Source organism: Lemur catta, chromosome 6, assembly GCF_020740605.2.
Source record: "Lemur catta isolate mLemCat1 chromosome 6, mLemCat1.pri, whole genome shotgun sequence".
In the NCBI taxonomy this organism is placed as follows: Eukaryota; Metazoa; Chordata; class Mammalia; order Primates; family Lemuridae; genus Lemur; species Lemur catta.
The window spans coordinates 24527512-24547959 of NC_059133.1; the positions used below are offsets into that span (position 1 = coordinate 24527512).

General features: G+C 46.6%; 1 protein-coding gene across 1 annotated transcript in view; it reads right to left on the reverse strand.

Annotated features, from left to right (window-relative positions):
- The window catches only part of PLXNC1 (plexin C1), a 135586-nt gene that overhangs the window by 88892 nt on the left and 26246 nt on the right, over positions 1 to 20448 (reverse strand). Inside the window, exons 3-4 of the mRNA XM_045553236.1 lie at positions 16704 to 16838; positions 13197 to 13297 (exon numbers count right to left, since the gene is read on the reverse strand). Coding sequence (XP_045409192.1) covers positions 13197 to 13297; positions 16704 to 16838 — 236 coding nt within the window. The remainder of the gene's footprint in view (positions 1 to 13196; positions 13298 to 16703; positions 16839 to 20448) is intronic.

Genomic DNA, 20448 nt, shown 5'->3' on the forward strand with positions numbered 1-20448 from the left:
AGTTTCTCTTCTTTACTTATTTGTGTTTCTGCTCAGCTGGTAGTCTGGGAACAGTGCCCAGCTGGATCGACTTTTAAATTTATTATTACAGTATTGCATTTATACAGCATTTTTATTTTTTTAAATGGGCATGTCTTAAATTATTAATTGTTTTCATGCCAACATAAAGAACCGGGAGGCTCGCCTCTGAAAAGGAGTGGAAGTTTCCAGGCAGGTGAAATGCCCATGGGCTGGGCTGGGGGACCTTGAGAATCTGATTCTATTAGGCTAGAATCTCTCAGTAAAAATTTACCACTTACTCAACCTTGAAATAGAAACTCTGAACTCAGAAATGTAACTTCTACTTCCTGCCACTTGAATTTCATCAGCATCCTCTAATCTAATTGTTCACCAAGAGCAGACAGTCCCTGAAGGAATCTGATAACTAAGTATCAGGTAAGTGGCTTGAATGTAGGGGTTAGTGTGAACTGTTCCCAAAGATTCTATCCTGCTAAAATATCAGAAAACTTTTAACAGGGAAACAATCCAGCTTCTCTCTCTCTCTCTCTCTCTCTCTCAGGGAACGGAAGACTGCGTCCGTGCTGGGGGAGGGTTTTGCTAGAAGAACATCTCAAGGTCTTTTTCTAAGTGGTTTGAAACAGATGTCTGCATTTTTAGGAAAGGCATAGAGCCCAAAGGAGGGGCCCGGGGGGTCTCCAGAAATGGGGAACTCTCATTACAGTTGTCAGTCCACAAGATGAAGGAAGCAAAGTCTACTGAACAGAAGGGAATAGGAAGTCTCTCTGAGAGCTCAACTCCAAATTAAAGGCCTCCAGAGTCTTTAAAAGGGGAATGCCAAAATACAAGACCAAAATAACTTGCTAGGAAAGCTGAAAAATTGGATCTTCAATCACTGGAGCTGAAAGTCAATCTACATGATAAAATTATGCTAATAACAGAGACAATTTAGAAGTTTTTTTTTCTAAAAAGCAAAAACATCTAACTTGCCAGGCAATGTCTTTTCACATGATTGGATTCATTTGTTATTCACAACAGACCTATGAAATAGCTACAGTAATTGTCCCTGCTTTACAGATGGGGGAAACTGAGGCATAGAAGGCTCCATGTTGCTTTCCTAAGCAGTAATTGGAGGAGCTGAGATACAAAACCAGGCAGCGCAGCGTCAAAGTCCATGGTCTCCCCTACTGTCCTCTATTGCCTCTCACAATAGCTAACAATGACTGAGCCCTTCTGTCTTAGTTCATTAACACGGACTGGGTAATCTGTAAAGGAACAGAAACTTATTTCATGCAGCTGTGGAGGCTAGAGAGTCCAAGGTCAAGGGGCCCGCATCTGGCAAGGGCCTTCTTGCTGCATAATCCCGCGGCAGAAAGCGGAAGAGCAAGAGAAGGCACGTGCACACGTAAGAGAGACAGATCGAACTTGAAGCTGAAGCCCTTTTGTCACTGGCATTAATCCATTCATGAAGGTGGAGCCCTCATGACCCCCACACTTGCCATTAGGCCCCACCTCCCAACACTGTTGCATTGCGGATGAAGTTTCCAACACATGCTTTTTGGGTGACACCTTGAAACCATAGCACTTTCCTAGTGCCTATACGCCAGGCACTGTTTCTAGGGCTTTCTGGGAATTAACTCATTAATCCTCACAAACACTCCATGAAGCAGGTATTATTGCTACCACCTCCACATCAGAAACGGGGAAACCGCGGTGCTGAGCGGTTAGTTAGCATGGTGTCTGGCGCTGGCATCCGTCTCTTACGGCTACGCCAAATTGCTCAAACATTTTAAAGGCTTCCAGGGTAGCAGCATCTCCTCATGCCTTCAGCACTATCCACGGTTTACTGAAATGTTTCCCACACTAACCTGTGCGCATCTCCAGGGCAGGGACTGACTCATCTTTGTTTCCCCCTGGGGCCTAGCACAAGGCCTGGCCTAAGGCTGGGATTCAACAAATGGTAGCTGGATTGGATTAAGAATTAAATGTTAAAGGGACTAAATTCTTGTCTATGTCTCCATGATACCGCCATAAAGTCATTTCATTGATTTTTGTTCCCTAGGTTGGCCTGTTAGCTGGCATGGTGGAAAACCAGCCTTTGTCTTGCTACTGAGAGCCATTTAGCACACATAAAACACATTTGCAGACTGAAACACTCACACAAAAGGCATCTGTGGCCTTCATCCCATGTGGTTCTTTTTTTGTGATGAGTTTACTAAAAGTTAGTCTTCTAATTTCCAAATGCAAACCATGAACTACAGAACTGAGGAGAGGTATTTAAAAAAAAACCAGGTAGCATGAAAATAAGAATGGGAAAATGATACATTTTGAGTCAGGAAGGTCTGGGTTCAAGGTGCTCTCTCACACGTTCCCTGTGTAACTGGGGGTGCATTCCTTAGCCTCTGGGGGCCTCAGTTTCCCCACCAGTAATCAGGTGGCAATGATATTAAACCCCATCCTCCTGAGAGCAATTTCAAATCCCACACTCGGCCTATCAGAATCGGCCCACTCTCCATACAGAGTAGAAGCTTCCAGATGCTACGAAATATTACAAAAGCAAAAAACCAAAAGACTGGCAGGAAGGCTTCGAGCGAGGAACTGAACGCTGTGCTTGGATGTGCAGCAGCTGCTGGGAACAGGACAAATACAAGGTCACAAAGACAAGTGAAAACATTTGAGGAATTTTTAAAAGCCAATCAATACATTCTTATGAAAGTGCATGCTGCCTGAGATAAGATCATTTCAAAAAAATCTACTCCATTAAAATATATGTTTACCATTAAGAAAGGGTGTTCTTAATGGTGCTCGTTGGAAGTCAGAGAGCATCAATTAAAGAGAGGGTGCAGAAAAGCCATCTGGGTGCCAAGGTCGGAGGACCTCAGTTGCCCACTCTGCTACACGAAGCAACCCGGCTTCTGAGCGAGGTGGGAGTTCTCCTGGCGCCCACCGTTGCCAACTGTCTGGGACGCCAAGGTGCAGCTCTGCCCCTTAACGGTTTGACCCCCTCTACCTTCTGCTTTGAGATAAGTAGGGTTTATAAACAGCTCCGCCAACAGCTGATAAAGGAGGTGAAGAACCCACACCCCTCACCAGTGCTGGAAGGCCCCAGACCCCTTCCGGCACTCTTGGTGACCCAGATGCACGGACTCAGCCTGTGCCAGGGTGATTCAGTAGTGCCCGAGGCCCAAATAACATATTCTTCTCCGCTCCCCACTGCTCCCACCCCACAGACAGTTGTCCTACTTGCGTCTACACAATTAGTCGGCACAATGGGGTCCTCACACAAGAAGGAGGGGCCGCCCCCAAACCCCATTATTATCATTATCGCTGTCATTAGAGCCGCACTGGACCATAAAGAAGTGTCACCGCACAGACCTCAAGCTTGAGATCTGCACGAGGACACATCCGGATTGGAAGGAAAGGAAGAACGATCTTCCGTCCCACAGTGTCTTCCTGGCCACTCCGCTAGACATGGCAGCGACCTCTGAAGGGAGAGATCTCCAGGTCAGGTGTTGGCACGGGTGTCCCCTTCTCAGCGAGGCCTCCAGGACACCCTGGTTAAAGCTGTAACCTCCCCCGCTGCCAGCCAGCGCTCCCCACGCCTTTTTCTGCATTTTCTTCATACTACTAATCACCATCTGACACGTCCTCTGTTTCCTTATGTATTTGGACACTGTTCCTCATCCTTCATGTCGCGGGTTGAATAGTGCCCCCCAAACGCATGGCCACCCAGAACCTCAGAATGTGACCTAATTTGGAAATAGGGTCTTTGTAGATGTAAAATTTGCAGATTTTGGAGAGGAAACCATCCTGGGTTGAGGATGTCGATGACTGGTGTCTCTCGAAGGGAAAGGAGGCGATGTGGACACACACGGGGAAGGGGGACATGTGAAGGCCAAGGCAGAGACGGCATTGTCCTTCCCAAGCCAAGAAACGCCAGGAGCCACCAGCAGCTGTGCGAGGTGAGGAAGGATCCTCCCCAGAAGATTCCCTGGGCGCCCAGACTGCCAGCCTCCAGAGCTACGCGACGATACATGTGTGTTGTTTTAATCCTCCTGCTTTGTGGGAATTTGCTACGGCAGCCTGGGAAATGCAAACGCTCACTAGAAGGCCCCCTGTGTTGTTCACTGCTGGAGCTTAGCATCTGGTGCTCAGGACAGTGTCTGATGCATGCTAGGTGTGCAATAAATATCTGTTAAATAAATGCGTGGATGCTTAAACTTTCCAGGTGGAGCAGTTTCTATAACTCAAGGGGGCCCTGAGTTCCACCATCTTTCATATGCACGTCAATTGTCACGATAGTTCCATCCTGCCGTGTGCTCTAGGCTTTCCTCTCTCCTCCCGCTGCCATGAGGGATAATGTCTCTTTTTTCTTTCTCCTTCCTTTGGCTACAGTGGTGGATAGAGCCTTGGGACTCAGAGTTAAGCCTAGAGTTGAATCCTGGTTCCACTACTTGTGTAGCCTATGACAGGCAGGATAATGGCTGCCCAAAATGTCCCCGTCCTAATCCCTGAGAACTGTGACACGTAAGTTAACAACTTACATGGTGTCTTAGTCTGTTTTGTGTTGCTATAACAGAATACCCCAGACTGGGTAATTTATAAAGAAAAGAAATTTATTTCTTACAGTTTTGGAGGCTGGCTAGGTCCAAGGTCTAGGGGCCTGCATCTGGTGCGGACCTTCTTCCTGTGTCATTTCATAGCAGAAGGGCAAAAGAGCATGGGGGGAGGGGGAAGAGGGAGGGAGAGAGAGAAAGAGAAAGGCCAAACTCATCCTTTTATCAGAAACCCACTCCTGCGATAACTAATCCACTCCTGTGATAACAGCGATAATCCACTCAGAAGGACACAGCCCTCAGGACTTAATCACCTCTTAAAGGTGCCACCTCTCAATGCTGTTTCATTGGAGATTAAGTTTCCAACACATGAACTTTGGGGGCCACACTGAAACCACAGCACATGGCAAAAGGGATTTTGCAGGTGTGATTAAGTTAAGGATCTCAAAACTGGGGGATTATTTTGGATGATCTGTGTGGGCCAGTGTAGCCACAGGGGTCCTCATTAGAGGAGGCAGGAGAGCCGGAGCCAGAGAAGATGTGAGGACAACACAGAGTTCAGGACCAGGGTGATCTGAGGATGCCACACTGCTGGCTTTGAAGACTCAGGAAGGGACCAAGAGCCAAGGCATGCAGGCAGCCTCAAGGAGCTGGAAAAGGCAAAGGAGCGGACTCTCCCTACAGCCTTGAGAAGGAACCCAGCCCTGCCTACACCTTGATTTTAGCCCAGTGAAACCCATTTCAGCCTTGTGACCTCCAGAACTGTGAGATAATAAGTTCCTGTTGTTTCAAGCCACTACGTTTGTGGTTATTTGTCACAGCAGCAGTAGGAAACCACACACAAACCTGAGCCTGTTTTCTTACCTATCGAGTGGGGATTGGAATAGCACTTGCTTCATGGGGTGCCAGGAGGACCTAAGGTAGCATGGCAGGGACCGTGCGGGGCAGTGTCTGGTGTGTGATGAGCATGTTCTTCTCTGTCCATGCAGCCCGTCTCCCGGCCAGGCCTGGGCTGCAGGCAGGCTTCCTGTGGAAGGGGCACTGCAGCCGCCATCGGGAGGATGAGCGGGCACAGCCTGCTGGGCCTTTCGGTTGCAGAGCTCTCGTGGCCCTCTCTGCGGCCTGGAGCCCCCCTCTCGTGATGGCACAACAGAAGAATGTGGCCACGAGTGACCGTGCACCCTGGATCGTCTTGATCAAGTTTTAGGGCAATAACACCCCTGGTGGGGAGGGTCCCCTTAGGGTGCATGATTGGCCCTGGGGGGTTTGAGGAAACAGTGTCACTTGGAAGACAGACCTCAAGACAGGAAAGCAAGGCCAGGCCGGGAACTGGGGTACGCCCACAAGCAAACCATTCCACTCTTTTGGTTTGTTACTCTGGTGTCTTGGGGACAAATATGTTTAGAATTCAGATCTCAGTTTTCTCTCCTGTGTTAAAAATGGCCTTCTGTTACTCCCAGCCCTGCAGAAAGGCTGACAGGGAGATGGCCACGGAGCCCTGCTGGGAGGCCGAGTGGAGAAACGATCTCCTTCGCAATCTCGTGTGTGGGACAGCCTAACAGCAGCTGAAGACCTAAAAACAGCTACCAGGGGCCGCCTGAAGGTCTTCCAACTGTCGACGTGGAAGAAACATGGGGAAGAACACGGGCGAATGATAAATTTATACAAATAATCAAGGGGAGCGCGCAGACGGCTTCTAACCGGCACACTCGGGGCTGTCTCCACCCCGCCACCCCAGATGTGCCCCGTGTAGGTGCAGCGTGAAGGGACAGGACGATAAAGGCAGGTGTGGCCTTCCCCGCACGGCCCACTTTCTGATGAGGACCCAGCCCTGATGCCATTACGTGAGCGAGACCAAGGCAAGCGGAGCCCCTTGGTGGTGCTGGGAAAGGCGGGGAGGTACCTGAAATTCGGAGAAGTAGCCCCCAAGTCGATGACTCAGGAAGAGACGTGCAACGAGCTCCCTCTTTACAAAACACACCAGGGGAAAGCGGCCCTGGGAGGTTGGGAGAGCTGACATCTTCCACATTGCCATCAGGGTCATCTTTTTAACTCACAGATAGGACTGTGACAGCCCTCTGCTTAAACCCTCAGTGAGTTCCCAGCACCCACTAGCGACGTCCACAGGCAGAGCCCAGCCAGGGCCTCCAGCCACGTCCCGCCTTCTGGAGCCAGGGCCCCAGTGACAGAACTCAATCTGCCAGTCCCAGGACAGGCCACTCACCCTGCTGGCTCTTCTCCCTGCAGTGCCTGCCACCCGCTCTTCCCTTGGTGAAAGTCTGTGCAGGCTTTCAGGCCACCTCCTCTCTGAAGCCTTCCCCAGCCTCGGGGACAACCAGAGGCTCCCTCCTCGGGCTTCCACTGTGACGACAGCTGACACTACTTTAGTGCTTGCCATGAGCCAGGTACTGGGCCTAGGACCACGTACATTAACTGATTTAATCCTCTCAGGGACCCTCTGGGGCAGGTACTCTGATTAACCCTGCTTTACAGAAGAGATTTAGCACAGAGAAGATAAGAAACTAGCAGGTCACACGGAAGCCCGGATTCGATCCCAAGCAAGCTGCGTTTGGGACCTTTACTCCGTCCTCCTCAGCCGTCCTGCTCACGGTGCCAGTGTGGATAGGCAGCCCCCTGCATTTCCCGTGTGGCCCCAACAGGCCGCTCCTCCTAATTCCCTACTCAGCAAATGGCGCCTCTGTCCATCTGGTCACCCCAGCCAGACACCTGCACTCCTTCCCCTGTGATCTCAACGCCGAATTCACTGCAGTAACTCAGCCCCCTCCACGCTCTGAGACTCAGCGCTGGCATCTCTTGGGAGCCTTTCCCCATCTCACGCGGGTGCCCATCCTTTGGGGTCCAGCCTACTGCCTCGTCCAGTGCCTGGGACACAGGAGGAACCCAGGACACGGGTACATGTCCCTTCTTTGTTTTCTTTGTGAACACTTAGATCAAAGGAGAAGGAATACATCTTCCGGAAAAACGGTGGCCACCTTGATATTTTATTTTTCATTTTATGGCCCTATTTTTAGTGTGTCAGACTCAAAGGGGAATCCAATTAGTCCCCAACTCCTGTCAATTCTAGCTTCCATTAGCTCTCTAATCCACCCACTTCTTTCCATCACCACTAATAGGACGGTAACTCAGTCCCCAGCCTCTCGCTGGGTACAGCCACCTGCTACCTGATCTGCCGGCCTCCAGTGGGGTCCCCCCCTCCAGTGCCCCTTGCACCCCAGAGTGCTTGTCCTAAAACACTCAACTGATCTGCTCACACTTCTAACGAAAGCCTTGCCGTGGCTCCCCAAAGTCCTTCAACAAAGTGCAAATTCTTTAAAGTGGCCTGCAAGACCCTTCAGCTGCCCCTGCCTACCTTGCCCTCAACCTCCAACAGTCCTGGGCTATAGTGCGCGTTCATCCAGACCCAGTGCAGGCAGCCTCTGCTATAGCTCCTAGCCTTTGTACGGCCTGTTCCCTCAGCCAGCTTCCCCTGCCTCCCCTTTACCTTGCTGACACGTGCCTACACTTCAGGTGCCGCATAGATACCCCTTCCTCCAGGAAGCCTTCCCTGACCTTTTAAGTTGGGGTTAGATTTTATGTGCCCCCCCGAAATCCTACATTTCCTCTATGCTAGCCCTTATTACACTCTATTTCATTCATCTCCTTTACTTACTGATAGATTAGATTATTATCCCCAATTCTTCAATCTCTCCTGTACTAGAATTACGCATCTGCATGACCCTTTGCCGTGTGCCTCTGCAGTGTCTCCCTTGTGAGCAGGTGGAGTGTAATTCCCTACTTCACGGATGCTGGGCTTGGCTATGCATCTTGCTTTATCAATGGAATGTCAGTAAACACGATGTGAGCAGAGGCTTTGAATGAACTGCCTGGTCTAGCGTGGTCGCTCGTGCTTCTGCTGTCTGCCGTAAGAAGAGTATGCACAGAATGACAGACGTGAGAAACAGACCCGAACTCAACCTGCAGCTGGACGCTGACCCTGCCTTCCTCCCCACAGCAGACAGGCAGATCCATGAGCAAGGAAGATAAATGTAAGCAAATCCTTGCTCTTGTCAGCCAGTAAAAATTTGGAGCTGTTTGTTAGGCAGCATTAGTGGAGCAGAAGCTGATACACTTATCTACATCCCTCACTAGATTGAAAGCTCCATGTAGGCAAGAAAGAACTGTACCCCAAACACTGAACACAGGGCTTAGCAGGTCAGAGGTGCTTAAAAAGTATTTGTGATTAGATATATGATTGAATGAATGAATGTCGCCCATTGACAGGTCTGCCTCTCTAGTTAGCAAGAGAGTTCCTTAAAGCCAAGAATGCACCGATTTCTCTCAATACCACCTAGCTATCTCACTTCCCACATTGGGCTCTTGCTAGGCATTCAATAAATATCTGTTAAAATTAAATAAGTTGGATTTTGTGGGCTGGCTTGGGAATCAACCCTTAATTTATGACATTGTTTCCTATGGGAAAATGCATTCCTCGTGCCAAACAAACTTGCAAATGAACTTTTGGAACCTCACCCGTTCATTGGTTCAGGATTGCCAGTTTTGTGGAAATCCATAACTGAACACATGTGTGCTGCTTTGCAATATGGGAGAAACTGAGAAACCGCTTCCAAACCCAAGATATTCAGCCTGCAAAAATTCCCTTTCCACCCACACAGACAAATTCAGCACAGGTTGGATTTGAGGTTCCAACAATAAAATACTAGACTTTTTAGAGCTCATTGTTTATCTAATTGCTTTTTATCTGCTTATGCTGCACGCCTATTCTTAACACTCGATCTAAAGGAAGTTAAGATCGTTTCCTTACCTCCCCCCTCCGACCAAAATCTACTTTCTAGACACGTATGCAAGAAAACTCAACCTTCTCAACAGAGAAAATAAATTATTTTTCTAAATAAATCTGTGACATTTAAAACAAACATAGTGGGATGCTCTACAGTTATAAGAAAACATCCCCCTTTAGAATTCCTAATTTTGAATGGTACTGGGAGCTTACCATGAGTCATAGATCTGAGGCTCAGTTTCATTCCGTCTTAGGCTGGACCATGCCAGTTTGAAACCAAGTGATCTGACATGGCAGTGGGGGCCATCACTGCCTGACTTCAGAACGTCACACTTAAGACATCAGTCTCCACCTGCCATCAGTAGAGTTTACCCGTCACTCAATCTACCTCATTCATTTAACTTGTATTTTTCTGAGCACTTTTCAATAAAGGGAGAGGTAGAGAAATAAAGTCATTTCAGATAGTGATGGGCCATGAAGAAAACTGTAATGTCACTGTGAGTGAGGCAAAGTGACTGAAGACTGGGTAGTCAGGTGGAGAGAGATGTGTGTTCTAGGACCAGATGATCAAGAAAGAGCCAGCCCTGAAAAGACCTTGGGAAGGGTATTCCAGATGGAGGAAACAGCAAGTGCAAAGGCCCTGGGGCAGGAACATCCTTGGCATATTCTTGAGTCAAGGTGGCTGGGGGGAGTAAACAAAGGAGAGAGAGGCAGGAGAGGTCAGAGACATACTAAAGGGCAGATCGTGTGGAGCTCAGCGTGCAAGCCCTGGCAGTGAGGGAGTCAGACTGAATTCTAAGATGGAAAGCCAGTGGAGTGGTTTTATTAAGGGGAGTGACATAATCTGATTTAGATTTTAAAAGGACCACTCTTCTTGGAACATGTTGGGGCAGGGGTGAGGGAGCAAGAGCAGAAGCAGATGGCAGGCTTTTATTTCTATACAGTAAAACTCACAGCCAGTGGTCAACACAAGCCCTGATGTGCTCAGCCTCTTCTCTGATGGCTCTTTTCACCTTCTCTTAATCTTACCGAAACCACTCTCCCCTCAGGACGCAGCTCCCTCAAACCCCTCTCACGGGCTTCCCATCATCGTTATTCATGATTTCATTTCCCCGCAGATGACTGATCCATCTAATACTCTGACAACCACCTTGGCGCCTTGACCCCTCTCTGCCAATGCTCTTGCTCTCCATCCTACTTCAGAGACACAGTCAACCCCTCAACCTTGTCATTACCAATAACTCCACCCCCTCCATGACCTCAATTGCAAGCCCTCAAAGTCCAACAACTCCCCTTTCCTGTTCCCCAGTTCCAACAATTCTTAAACCCAACCATCACCTCCCATCCACAGATCCTACCCCCTTTTCACATCCCTCACACCCATAGGGTGTGTCAATATCATGTCAATATCTTGGTCCATCCCTTGCATGCACCCTCAGCTCCCTGGTCCCTTTCTCCCTTCTTGATGCATTTTCTGGCAAAGCCCTAAAACTGGCTACATCTAACTTTCCCCCACTCTGGTGATGACTACATCACCAGAGCTGGAGGCGGCTTGAAAAAAGCAAAACCATGCTCACTGCTCTCACTTCAAGGGCAAGACCACCAACCTCAAGTGGGCCCCAATGCTTCCTAGCGACTGTTCCATATTTCCCTTCTCTGTTCTCTCTCCCGGTCTTCTAGTGCACTCCTGCTCTCTCTTCTCTTCCCCCACTCTCACTGGTCATAAGTCACCGGAGTGATGTGAGCAACATGGAAGGACATAGCATATGCTGCTGTGCCTCCCTGTGCCTGGGCCCAGACTCTTCACCTTCCTCCAATCACCAAGGATGACCTGCCCGAGCTCCTGTCTGAGGCTGGCCCCCCGCTGGCGTACCTGGTCATATTTGCTTTCATCTACTGAAAGATAACACTCCACGACTCTCTCTTCTCTCCCCAGCATCATCAGTTTCTCCCTCTCTACCGGAATTTCCCAACAGCCTGGAAAGGCACTGCTATTTTGTACATTTTCAAAAGAAAAAACTCTGCGGACTCCACTTTCTCCTTTGATGTGGGCTCCATTTTTCTGCTGCCTTTCTCAGGAAAGCTCCCCTCAGGAGTTGTCCCTGCTCACTGTCTTATCTTCACATTGTCTCTTATTGCTTTAGTACCACTCTTAACAATGGCCTTTGTCATGATCACCAGTCAGCACCTGCTAAGTCCAGTGGACCAATTCTCTTCCTCTCTTGTTTGGCCTCTTGGATGGCTCCCCCTCCTCTCTTCCCTTGGCTTCCATGGAGACTGCCCTCCCCAGGTCTTCCTCTTCCCTTTCTGGCTGCTTCCTCTTCATTTCCCTTTCTGTTTCCCCTCCTTCCCCCAACCCCTAAACCTTGCAGCACCTCAATGCTTAATTCTTGAACTTCTCTCCTCAATCTATACTCCCTCCTTCATCTGAGCTTAGCGCTTCTGTAAGTGCTATGCCAATACTACCAACTCCCAAATTCGTGTCACCAGTTCATCTCCCATGAACTCCAGAGCTGAGATTGTCAACACAGGAGCCAGCAGCTCCGTGGGGCTGTTTAATCACCACCATCACCACCCCTCTCGAGTGCAGCCTGCATGCAGCCCTGCAGCACAGACGGGGACTGGAAAAGACTACGGCAGGACTGCTTAGTGAGCGTGCAACAATAAAATGCCGTCCCCCATCAGTTAATTTCTTAAACTCTAGTCTCAGCCCAGCAACGAGGAGAAAACGTTCCTACCCAATTACAATTATTCATGAGAATTCTCTTGGCCCTTGCTTCGTTTGTCAGCCAGGGACTCGGACGGAAACAGCCGGGTAAGGAAGCGCAGCAAAAGGCAACGGCAATTATTCCTCTTGCTGCAGCTGGGATTGTGACTTCTTCCCTGAACTCTTCATTAATTCCATCCTCATATTTTTAGCTTGTTTCCTGAACCTCTGGCTTCTATTGTATGTCCCCCTCTCCCTCCATTTCTCTCGGCTTCTTCCCCCATGAGCTCCCCAATTCTCTCTCTTTTCTAGCCCCAGACTGTCCCGTTGTTCAGCCTTCAGCCTCTCTCCACTGGCTCTGCTCTTTCTTATCCTTTTCACCTTTAAAAACCGAAAGCACCCAACTGACAGACACTGTTATGTTTTTTTCCCCCCTTTCCTGCCTGAGCTGCAGCTACCGCTCTCGCTCCTCCTTTGCTTCTCCAGCGAGAGCCTGAGTACTGGGTTGCCATGGCAACGGCGAATCCAACCAGGCTGGTCCCAGCCACGCTAGGAACTGCCATGGCGAGGAAGCCGCCACAAGTCGCCCCAGAGCCTAGCTGGGTCGTGAACATCGTAATTCAAGACCAGGCTGGGCAGATGCTGCCCGGAGACTGAGATTGCACATCAGGCCCGCAGCTGTACGGCGCGTTAGGAGACGGCGCCATCAATAATGAGGCTTCCAGGGAGCGAAAAGAATACATGACACGATGGGGAAGCATTTGAAAGTGTTCAAACATCTCTATTCTTTTATGTCTCTGAGGGCGAAGCTTTTGCCTCCCTCCTCAATCTTGGGGAACTCTGCAGAAAGTAAAAGCAAATCTGCCTGCTTTCTCGCCCAGGCTCCTCGATGCCACACACCTGTCCCCTCCCGCCCCCGGCAGGGTAGCCCTGAGCGCCCGGTCAAACGCTTTGGCAGCGCGGACCCGGCTGGAAACATCGTCGAGAATTCATTAGGATCACACGATGAGACTGTGGATGTCGAAGAGATCGGTTCCCCCGGGTGGTTGGAACGGATCGTTAAAGTAGGGCAACAAGTGTTCTGCCGCACGACACTTTTTTGAAAACGTGAGCTGGTGAGAAAGAATTCAGGAAATACCTTTGCTGTGAATGGCACCAACCGCAGTGAGGGTCTGTTGCTGTTAAACACGCCGAACAGGATTTATGTTTATTGCAGTTTGCAACGCGAATTCTCCGCACCTAAAAATAAAGATGACAGCAGTTCCGATGGAATCATAAGCAACACCAGAAAAACGACAACACCTTATCTGATGAAGGGACCACCGGGAGCATGTTTATCAACTTGAACTGCGAGTGGCATCGGGCAGTGGGTCTCAAGTTCTCGGATATGAAGCAGTCCTATCTGAACCCCCCCCGGGGGGGGGGCTTTTGGAAGTACATATTCCCAGACCCTGACGCAGGGACTCTCCCCGAGTCTGGCGGCGGGGCCTAGGAATCTGTACGTGAAGAGCTCTCGCAGGTGAGTCTGACATGCAGCCGGGTTTCGGATCTGCTAGTAATGATTTCCACAGGGATCACGGAATCAGGCCACCTGGTTTTCATGCAGAGACAGTGTGTGGCCAGTGGCATTTTGGAAATGAGCACGTGGGAATAGCAAAGGCTCTGCCCTGGGAGTGCCACATGTTGGCACTGCATGTGGAAATGACGAGGACCAGGGATGGGGCTCCCCCCACACCCCTGTCGGGGCAGCACCATCACCTCAGCTCCTGCCTCACTTCTTTTGTTTTCAACACCCTTCCACTGGTGTTGAAAATGAAAGAAACAGGGGGAGTATTTAAATCACTTCTCTGCCCCTGGAGGTGCATCTTCCAGTTGTCTGAAATGGCTGCCCCAGAGCGGGGCCCCGTGCTGGGCAGGCCCAGGCCTCTGAGGCTGTCAGTCAGCCTCCCAGCAGGGCAGGGGGGTGCAGAGAGGACCTGTCTGTCTCAAGGTGCATTTCCTGCAGGCAAAATCGCACAGCAAGTAGTCAGGAAACCTGTGGAACTCATTATGCCAGGAAGTTGTACATGCTAGAAAGTTAGAGCAACGGAGAGTTCCAGAAGGGGCTTGTGAGAAAAGCAGGGCATGTGCTGAGGAAGATCCTTCAGTTGGAAGTTGACTTAGAGGAGGACAACCACGCCCTTCCATTTCAGCCGACCTCGGACCGCGGGTCTGAGCCAGAGTTCACCAGAATGTGGACAGTTCCTTGCAGCTCACAAAACATCTTTTTAATTCTGAGGGATTTCGATAAGTGTCACGTAATCGAACCTTGTTTCCTCATCTGCAAAATGGTGAGGGTGCTACTGACTTCCTGGGGTTATTGCAAACATTGTCTGACACTTCCTAAATGCTTGATAAATATTGGCTATTGCTATTATGGGAGAAAAAGGCTCCACAGTCCAATCAATGTAAAACTTTAGGCTGAAAAAGCTACATAGGGTTTCCTGAGCAGCAGGCTTCTGAGAGCCTCGAAGAGGCTGAGCACCTTGTGCTCTAGGAAGGGCACAGGGAGTCCCAGCTGGTCATGGGACCACTTTTGCTCAGAATAGTCAGGGGAATTTGAGCCCCCAGAACATTCTTTGAGAACTACTAGTCAATGTATTTAAACAAACATAACCATGTAGAAGAGAGGACACTATAAATACTACATTGGACTGTTCTCTAATCATACTATAGTGACTGTTCCACATCAATGCATGTATCTCCATATGATTGCTGGTAAATGTCACATACTACACCATTTCATAGATAACCCGTGGCTTACTAGTTTGGCTGCTACTATCTCCCGAAGAGTCTAGGAAAGAACCTTCCTTGGGTTTTGCCTCTCTAGGGGTAACATTTGCTCAACCAGAGTAGGCTACTAGGCTCTCTGGCAGGAATAACCAGCTCTGATGCCCAGTCAAAAACTCTCCCCAGGACTTCAGGTTTTGAATGACCAGAGACTAGAACTCTTTGCCTTCCAGAAAGTGAGGACCTATCAACTGGTGGTTTTCATGGTGGTTCCCAGCTAGAGTCCTGGGTTCTGGGGTTCTGTTTCTATCCATGAGGGAAATAATGGGGACTTAGGAGTTGTTTGCAATATTTCAAAAAGCTGAGTGGAAAAACGTACACAGATTAAGCAAAATTTTAAGTATCTTCTCTTTCAGCCGGAATTTTATCAGCTCCATGTGGTAGCACAGTCATTACTCTGACTGGCAGTTTTGAGATGCCCTTGATAAATAAATCCTGGGATGGGAATTGTTATTTAATATATGTAGTTTGTTGAGTAGATAAAAATATTTCAAATGTGGGATCCCCAGGGAAGAAACGTAATACAAAGTGTTTGAATGGTTGGCATAGAAGATTCTGTGTGGTGAAGGACTGGTTTACAAGCTGTGGGAGATACAGACATGACCATCTCAACGTGGTTGTTTTGGAACAACTGACTTTTCAATATGCAAAGAGCAATGTGGCCTTTTTAAGAACACCAGAAACTACAAAGTGTTTGCACACCTACTCTGTGATTCAAAAAGCACATGTAGAGTGCTGTCATTGCTTTTCTCCTTAGAATGACTGACAGGCAAAGAATGGAAAATCGGGGTGGGCTGAGGGTATCTGTGACATCCCTTATATAATTATGCAAGTCTCAGTGATCTTTGCACTTTATATGTTCAAATGGTCATGGGTCAAAACTACAGAGCCAGAGAATGTCCTGTTTATAGTTTTCACAAATTTGGGATTTGATCTCATTTATCACATGCTTTGGGATCAGGATGGAGTTTTTGTCTTAGCCTGGCAAAGACTAGCATACATATATACATATATGTATGTGTGTGTGTGTATATGTACATGTCCCTGAGCAAGTTGTTTAACCTTTCCAAGTCTTAGAGCTTATTTATATATAAAACAATGATAACTCTATCTAACTAATTATTGACACATTTCACTAACACTGTTTATTTTACGTGCATATGTATGTGTGTGTACACAACTCCATGCATCTAGACAGAGACCATACAAAGAACAGTGACTAGTACACAGTCAGTAGGGACTCAATAAAAATTAGTTTTCTTTCCCCTTCTCTTGAAAGCAGTTTATAAGGATGAAGAAAATGTAAAAGATATATTATTTTTATTTCAGTAAGCAGAAACAAGAAGAACAACTAAAGCAGCCAGATAAATTAAGAGAGGGAGGGCAAGTGGCATATATTTCCTGGTTTATGAATGTGTATGAGACTGTGGCCTGATATTAACCCCAAATTCCAAAGCCAGCCCCACTGGGTATATTCATAAATGCATCTCACTGTTCAGGGCCTCCACAGTAAATGTATAAATTCAGTTACCTTGCTGATTATGTGCCCATTTGCAAGCACACCCTCCTCTGAAAAACTTGGGACTGGAAATATAGCCAATAATAAAATTGTCTAAATAGGTAATATTTCTTGCTTACTTACTGACAGTCAGTAAGGTTTTTAATTCCCTGCCTGTGAACCACTGCGGATCTTCTCGAAGCCTGCAGCAGTGTTTAAACTCACTAGTTCAAAGTAAAAGCTTTTCTACTAGATAATGACATCGATTAAATAATTTTTATTCGTAAGTCAAAAGCGATGACTAGTATTTCTACCTACCTCTTTCCCGGCTGTCAGGTAGATGTAGATATTCTTCACAGGATCAGGAACGAGTTTGTAGAAAACAGGTGTTTCCTCTTTAATTTCATAGATAACCTCTGGACAATTTGAAGTCAAATTCTCATCAAGTATAACCTATATTTTTTTCAAAAAGAGAAATACGATTTCTATTAAATACTTTGAATAGCAAGGTGGCAAAACTTGTAGCTTAATCCTCCTAAAGCTACGTCTTTTCTTACTACAAATACTGGCTAAGGTGCCACGTTCCTTAAATCCTCCTATCCTCTCACTCGGTCTTCAACACGGCTGGCAATGACCAGCACAGTGTTTCTCCTTCTGTAGAGGACAAAGTCACCAGAAACAAACTAACAAACAAAAGAAAACCACTCTTCAATGCTGGGGGAAGCCTGTTGCCCACACTTTCTGACCATGTCTGGCCCTATCAGAAGCCACAAGTGACAGCTTCATTAATACTGTGCCAAGACTGACTTGCAACTAAAGGAAGTAGCTCCTACGAATATTTGGATGGGTTACTCTGATAGTCATGCATTTTAAAGTAACCCAGATAACTTGACAAGTAGGTGTGTGTTTATATATAAAATATAAGCAAGGGTGACTCAGTACTCAGTGGCTTTGAAATTGGATATACTTGAGCTTTACTCATCTTCAGCAAACAAATATCTAGTGAACACCCCTTGTGTATCAAGCAGTGTTCTAGGTGTTTGGAAAATGGCAGCAAACACAATGGGGAGGAGACAGGTCCTGCCCTCATAGAACTTATATTCGTGTGTGTGTGTATGTCTGTGTAGAGGAGTGATAGCAGACAATTAACAATAAAAAGTAAATTATAAAATATATTAGAAGGTGATAAGTGATTAGGTCAAAGTACAGTGGGGTTAGGGGATGGAGAATGTATGCTCAGGTGAGGAGGTGACATTTATTTAGACTTGCAGGAGGTGAAGGAGTGAGTCATTTAGACACCTGGATGAAGCGGGTTCTTAGAAGAAGCCCCACAAGTGCAAAGACCCTAAATGGGAGGCAGCCAGTGTGGCTTGAGTGGAGTCAGGTAGAGAGGAGTGGGCAGTGGGGTGGGGAAGTAACAGGGGGCAGATAATAGTGGGTCTCACAGTCCTGTGTAAAGATCTTGCCTTTTACTATAGATGAGAGAGAGGAAACCATTGCAGGGCTTCGAGCCAAGGAGTGATAGGACATGGAGGGGGGAGCCGGGGGGAGAGGGTTTGAAGTGTAGCTGTGAAGACCCAGTGGGAGACTATTACCATAATCTCAGAGAAATATTAATATAATGGTGGCTTGGGCTTGGGTCTGCATGCTGGCTCTACCCTTTAAGAAGTTGTGCTACTTTGAACTAGTAACTTAATTAACCTCCATGGGCCCCAATTTCCTTATCCCTAACATGGGGTTAAAAATGCCTTCCTTATACACAGGTTTTGTAAAAATCAAGTAAGAATTATGAAAGATGCTCAGCACATAATCAATACTCAATAGATAATAATCTGTCACTAGATTGCAAGCTCCTTTTGAGTAGGGACCACGTCTTAATCATCTTTATACCTGTCCCCTCACCCAATACAATACCTTGACAAGTTAAGGTGACCAACATTTTGTCAGTTTGAACTCATCTGGATATATAATCTATATTCAGTGACATTGGGCAGATGGTTTGGAAAGAAAAAAAATTGGCACCTGAGATCCTTTTCAGACTAAGTCTACTTTGATGCATCTACTGTACCCACATATCCTGATGGCAGTTAGGTAAGTGCTGTTTAGCCAAAGGCTCCTTATCAGCGGGGCACACAGAGCATATTCCTGCATTCACCCCCTTTCCTGGCTTTTTCCCTACGATCAATGACTTTCTTCCATGATCTGCTTGGGTCAACTCCCAGGTGGATCTGGTGCAAATAGTGACTCACTCAGAGCCCCTGGCCTGTTCACCAAACTCAGTAGCAGCTTTGTAAAAGTCAATCTCACTAACCAAATATATCAAATATGACTTTTAAAAAGCTCTTCTTTAAACAGAAGCAGTTAGGTCCCCAGAGAGGTGGGAAAGGTCTTTGCCTCAAGTCACTGTTAAACGACTCTATAGCTGTACCATCCAATATGGTAGCCACTAGCCACATAAGGCTATTTAAACTCAAAGTCAGTTCCTTGGCCACAGCAGCCACAGCTCCAGTGCTCAGTAGCCATCTGTGCCATAGGCTACCATAGTGGAGAGAGCAGACACAGCACATTCCTGTCATCACAGAAGTTCTACTGGACAACACTGCCCTGCAGGAAACTGTCCATGGACAAAGCCAAGGGGTAAACAGGGTCAGCACTGGCCAAGGTGTGGAACCATTTTAAATACAACTTTCTTGGTTCTTTTGAGTTTTGATCAATGTCAATGTATTACCTTAAAAAATGAACACACACAAATTAAAAATTAAAAATGTTTGAGGGTGGTGGGTCAAACTGTTTTTCTTTTTGCTAGATTATGCAAAGAGTGATCTCCACAACCCCAAGGACAGGACAAAATAATTTTAAAGACATTTTTGAGTCAACTGGAAAATTTAGTTATACAGACTGGGTAACAGATAATTCTAAGGAATTGCTGATAATTTTTTTACTTGTGATAATGGCATTATGGTATAATTATTTAAGAAAATGACTGTAATTTTTTAGGGATGCATAATAAAATATGTTGAGGAAACATGCTATAGTGTCTGGGATTTGCTTTCAAATAAGAAAATAAATAAAAGCCTAATTTATGAAATGCCACCACTCATCCATTTTAGGTGAGTTAGGAGCTGCACTGCAGTTTTTTGCAGGGGCTTATTTTATTTACTCTTGGAGTGTTAATGCAGATGGGCAGAGCCTGGAAAGATCTAGTTTAGTGCAATATTGGTTTATTTACGTAACGTCTTAGAGATAAAACATCAGTATTCTCTCCAGAACTCTGAATTATGGCAAGGAAATCTTTCTTCTATTTTTTATTTTGTTTAAGTTACCGAAGTATCCTGTGGGCCAGGGTTTACCAACCAGTTTCCTGAGCAAGCTACTTAGCATGGCTGCACTGAAGCTTGTCCTGATAACTATACGTGCTGAGTTTAAGTTGGTATGTTTCATCAATGGTGGCAGTGGGATCTCTCTAGAAGGCCATTGGTATTATCTCTCAAGATTATAAAGCACATACCCTTGGACCCTGGACCCCCCTCATACATATGTGAAATGACATATATTCATTGCAGCATCATGTTATAAACAAAAGATTGAAACAACCTAAATGTCCAGCAATAAGGACATGGTTAAGTAAACTATAGTACAAATAATTAAATACTATTAAGCCATAAAAATATTTAGAAAGCTCTTTATGTATTATGTGTTATGTTTACTATGTTATGTTAAATATGTACATATATTTGTCAGTACAAATATATATACACATATATAGGTATATATAACATATATATGTTTAATGTGTTTTATGTTTAATAAAAGGGGGGAAAGAATATTTTCCCCCTTTTGCTCGTAGACAGATATAAAGTATTTCTGGAAAGATACTCTACAAAGATGAAACTGCTATCATTGGTTGCCTTGTAAGTCAGGAACAGGTGACTTTCACTATATACTTTCTTGGTTCTTTTGAGTTTTGAACAATGTCAATGTGTTACCTTAAAAAATGAACACATACAAATTAAATTTAAAAATGTTTGAGGGTGAGTGGGTCAAACTGTTTTTCTTTTTGCTA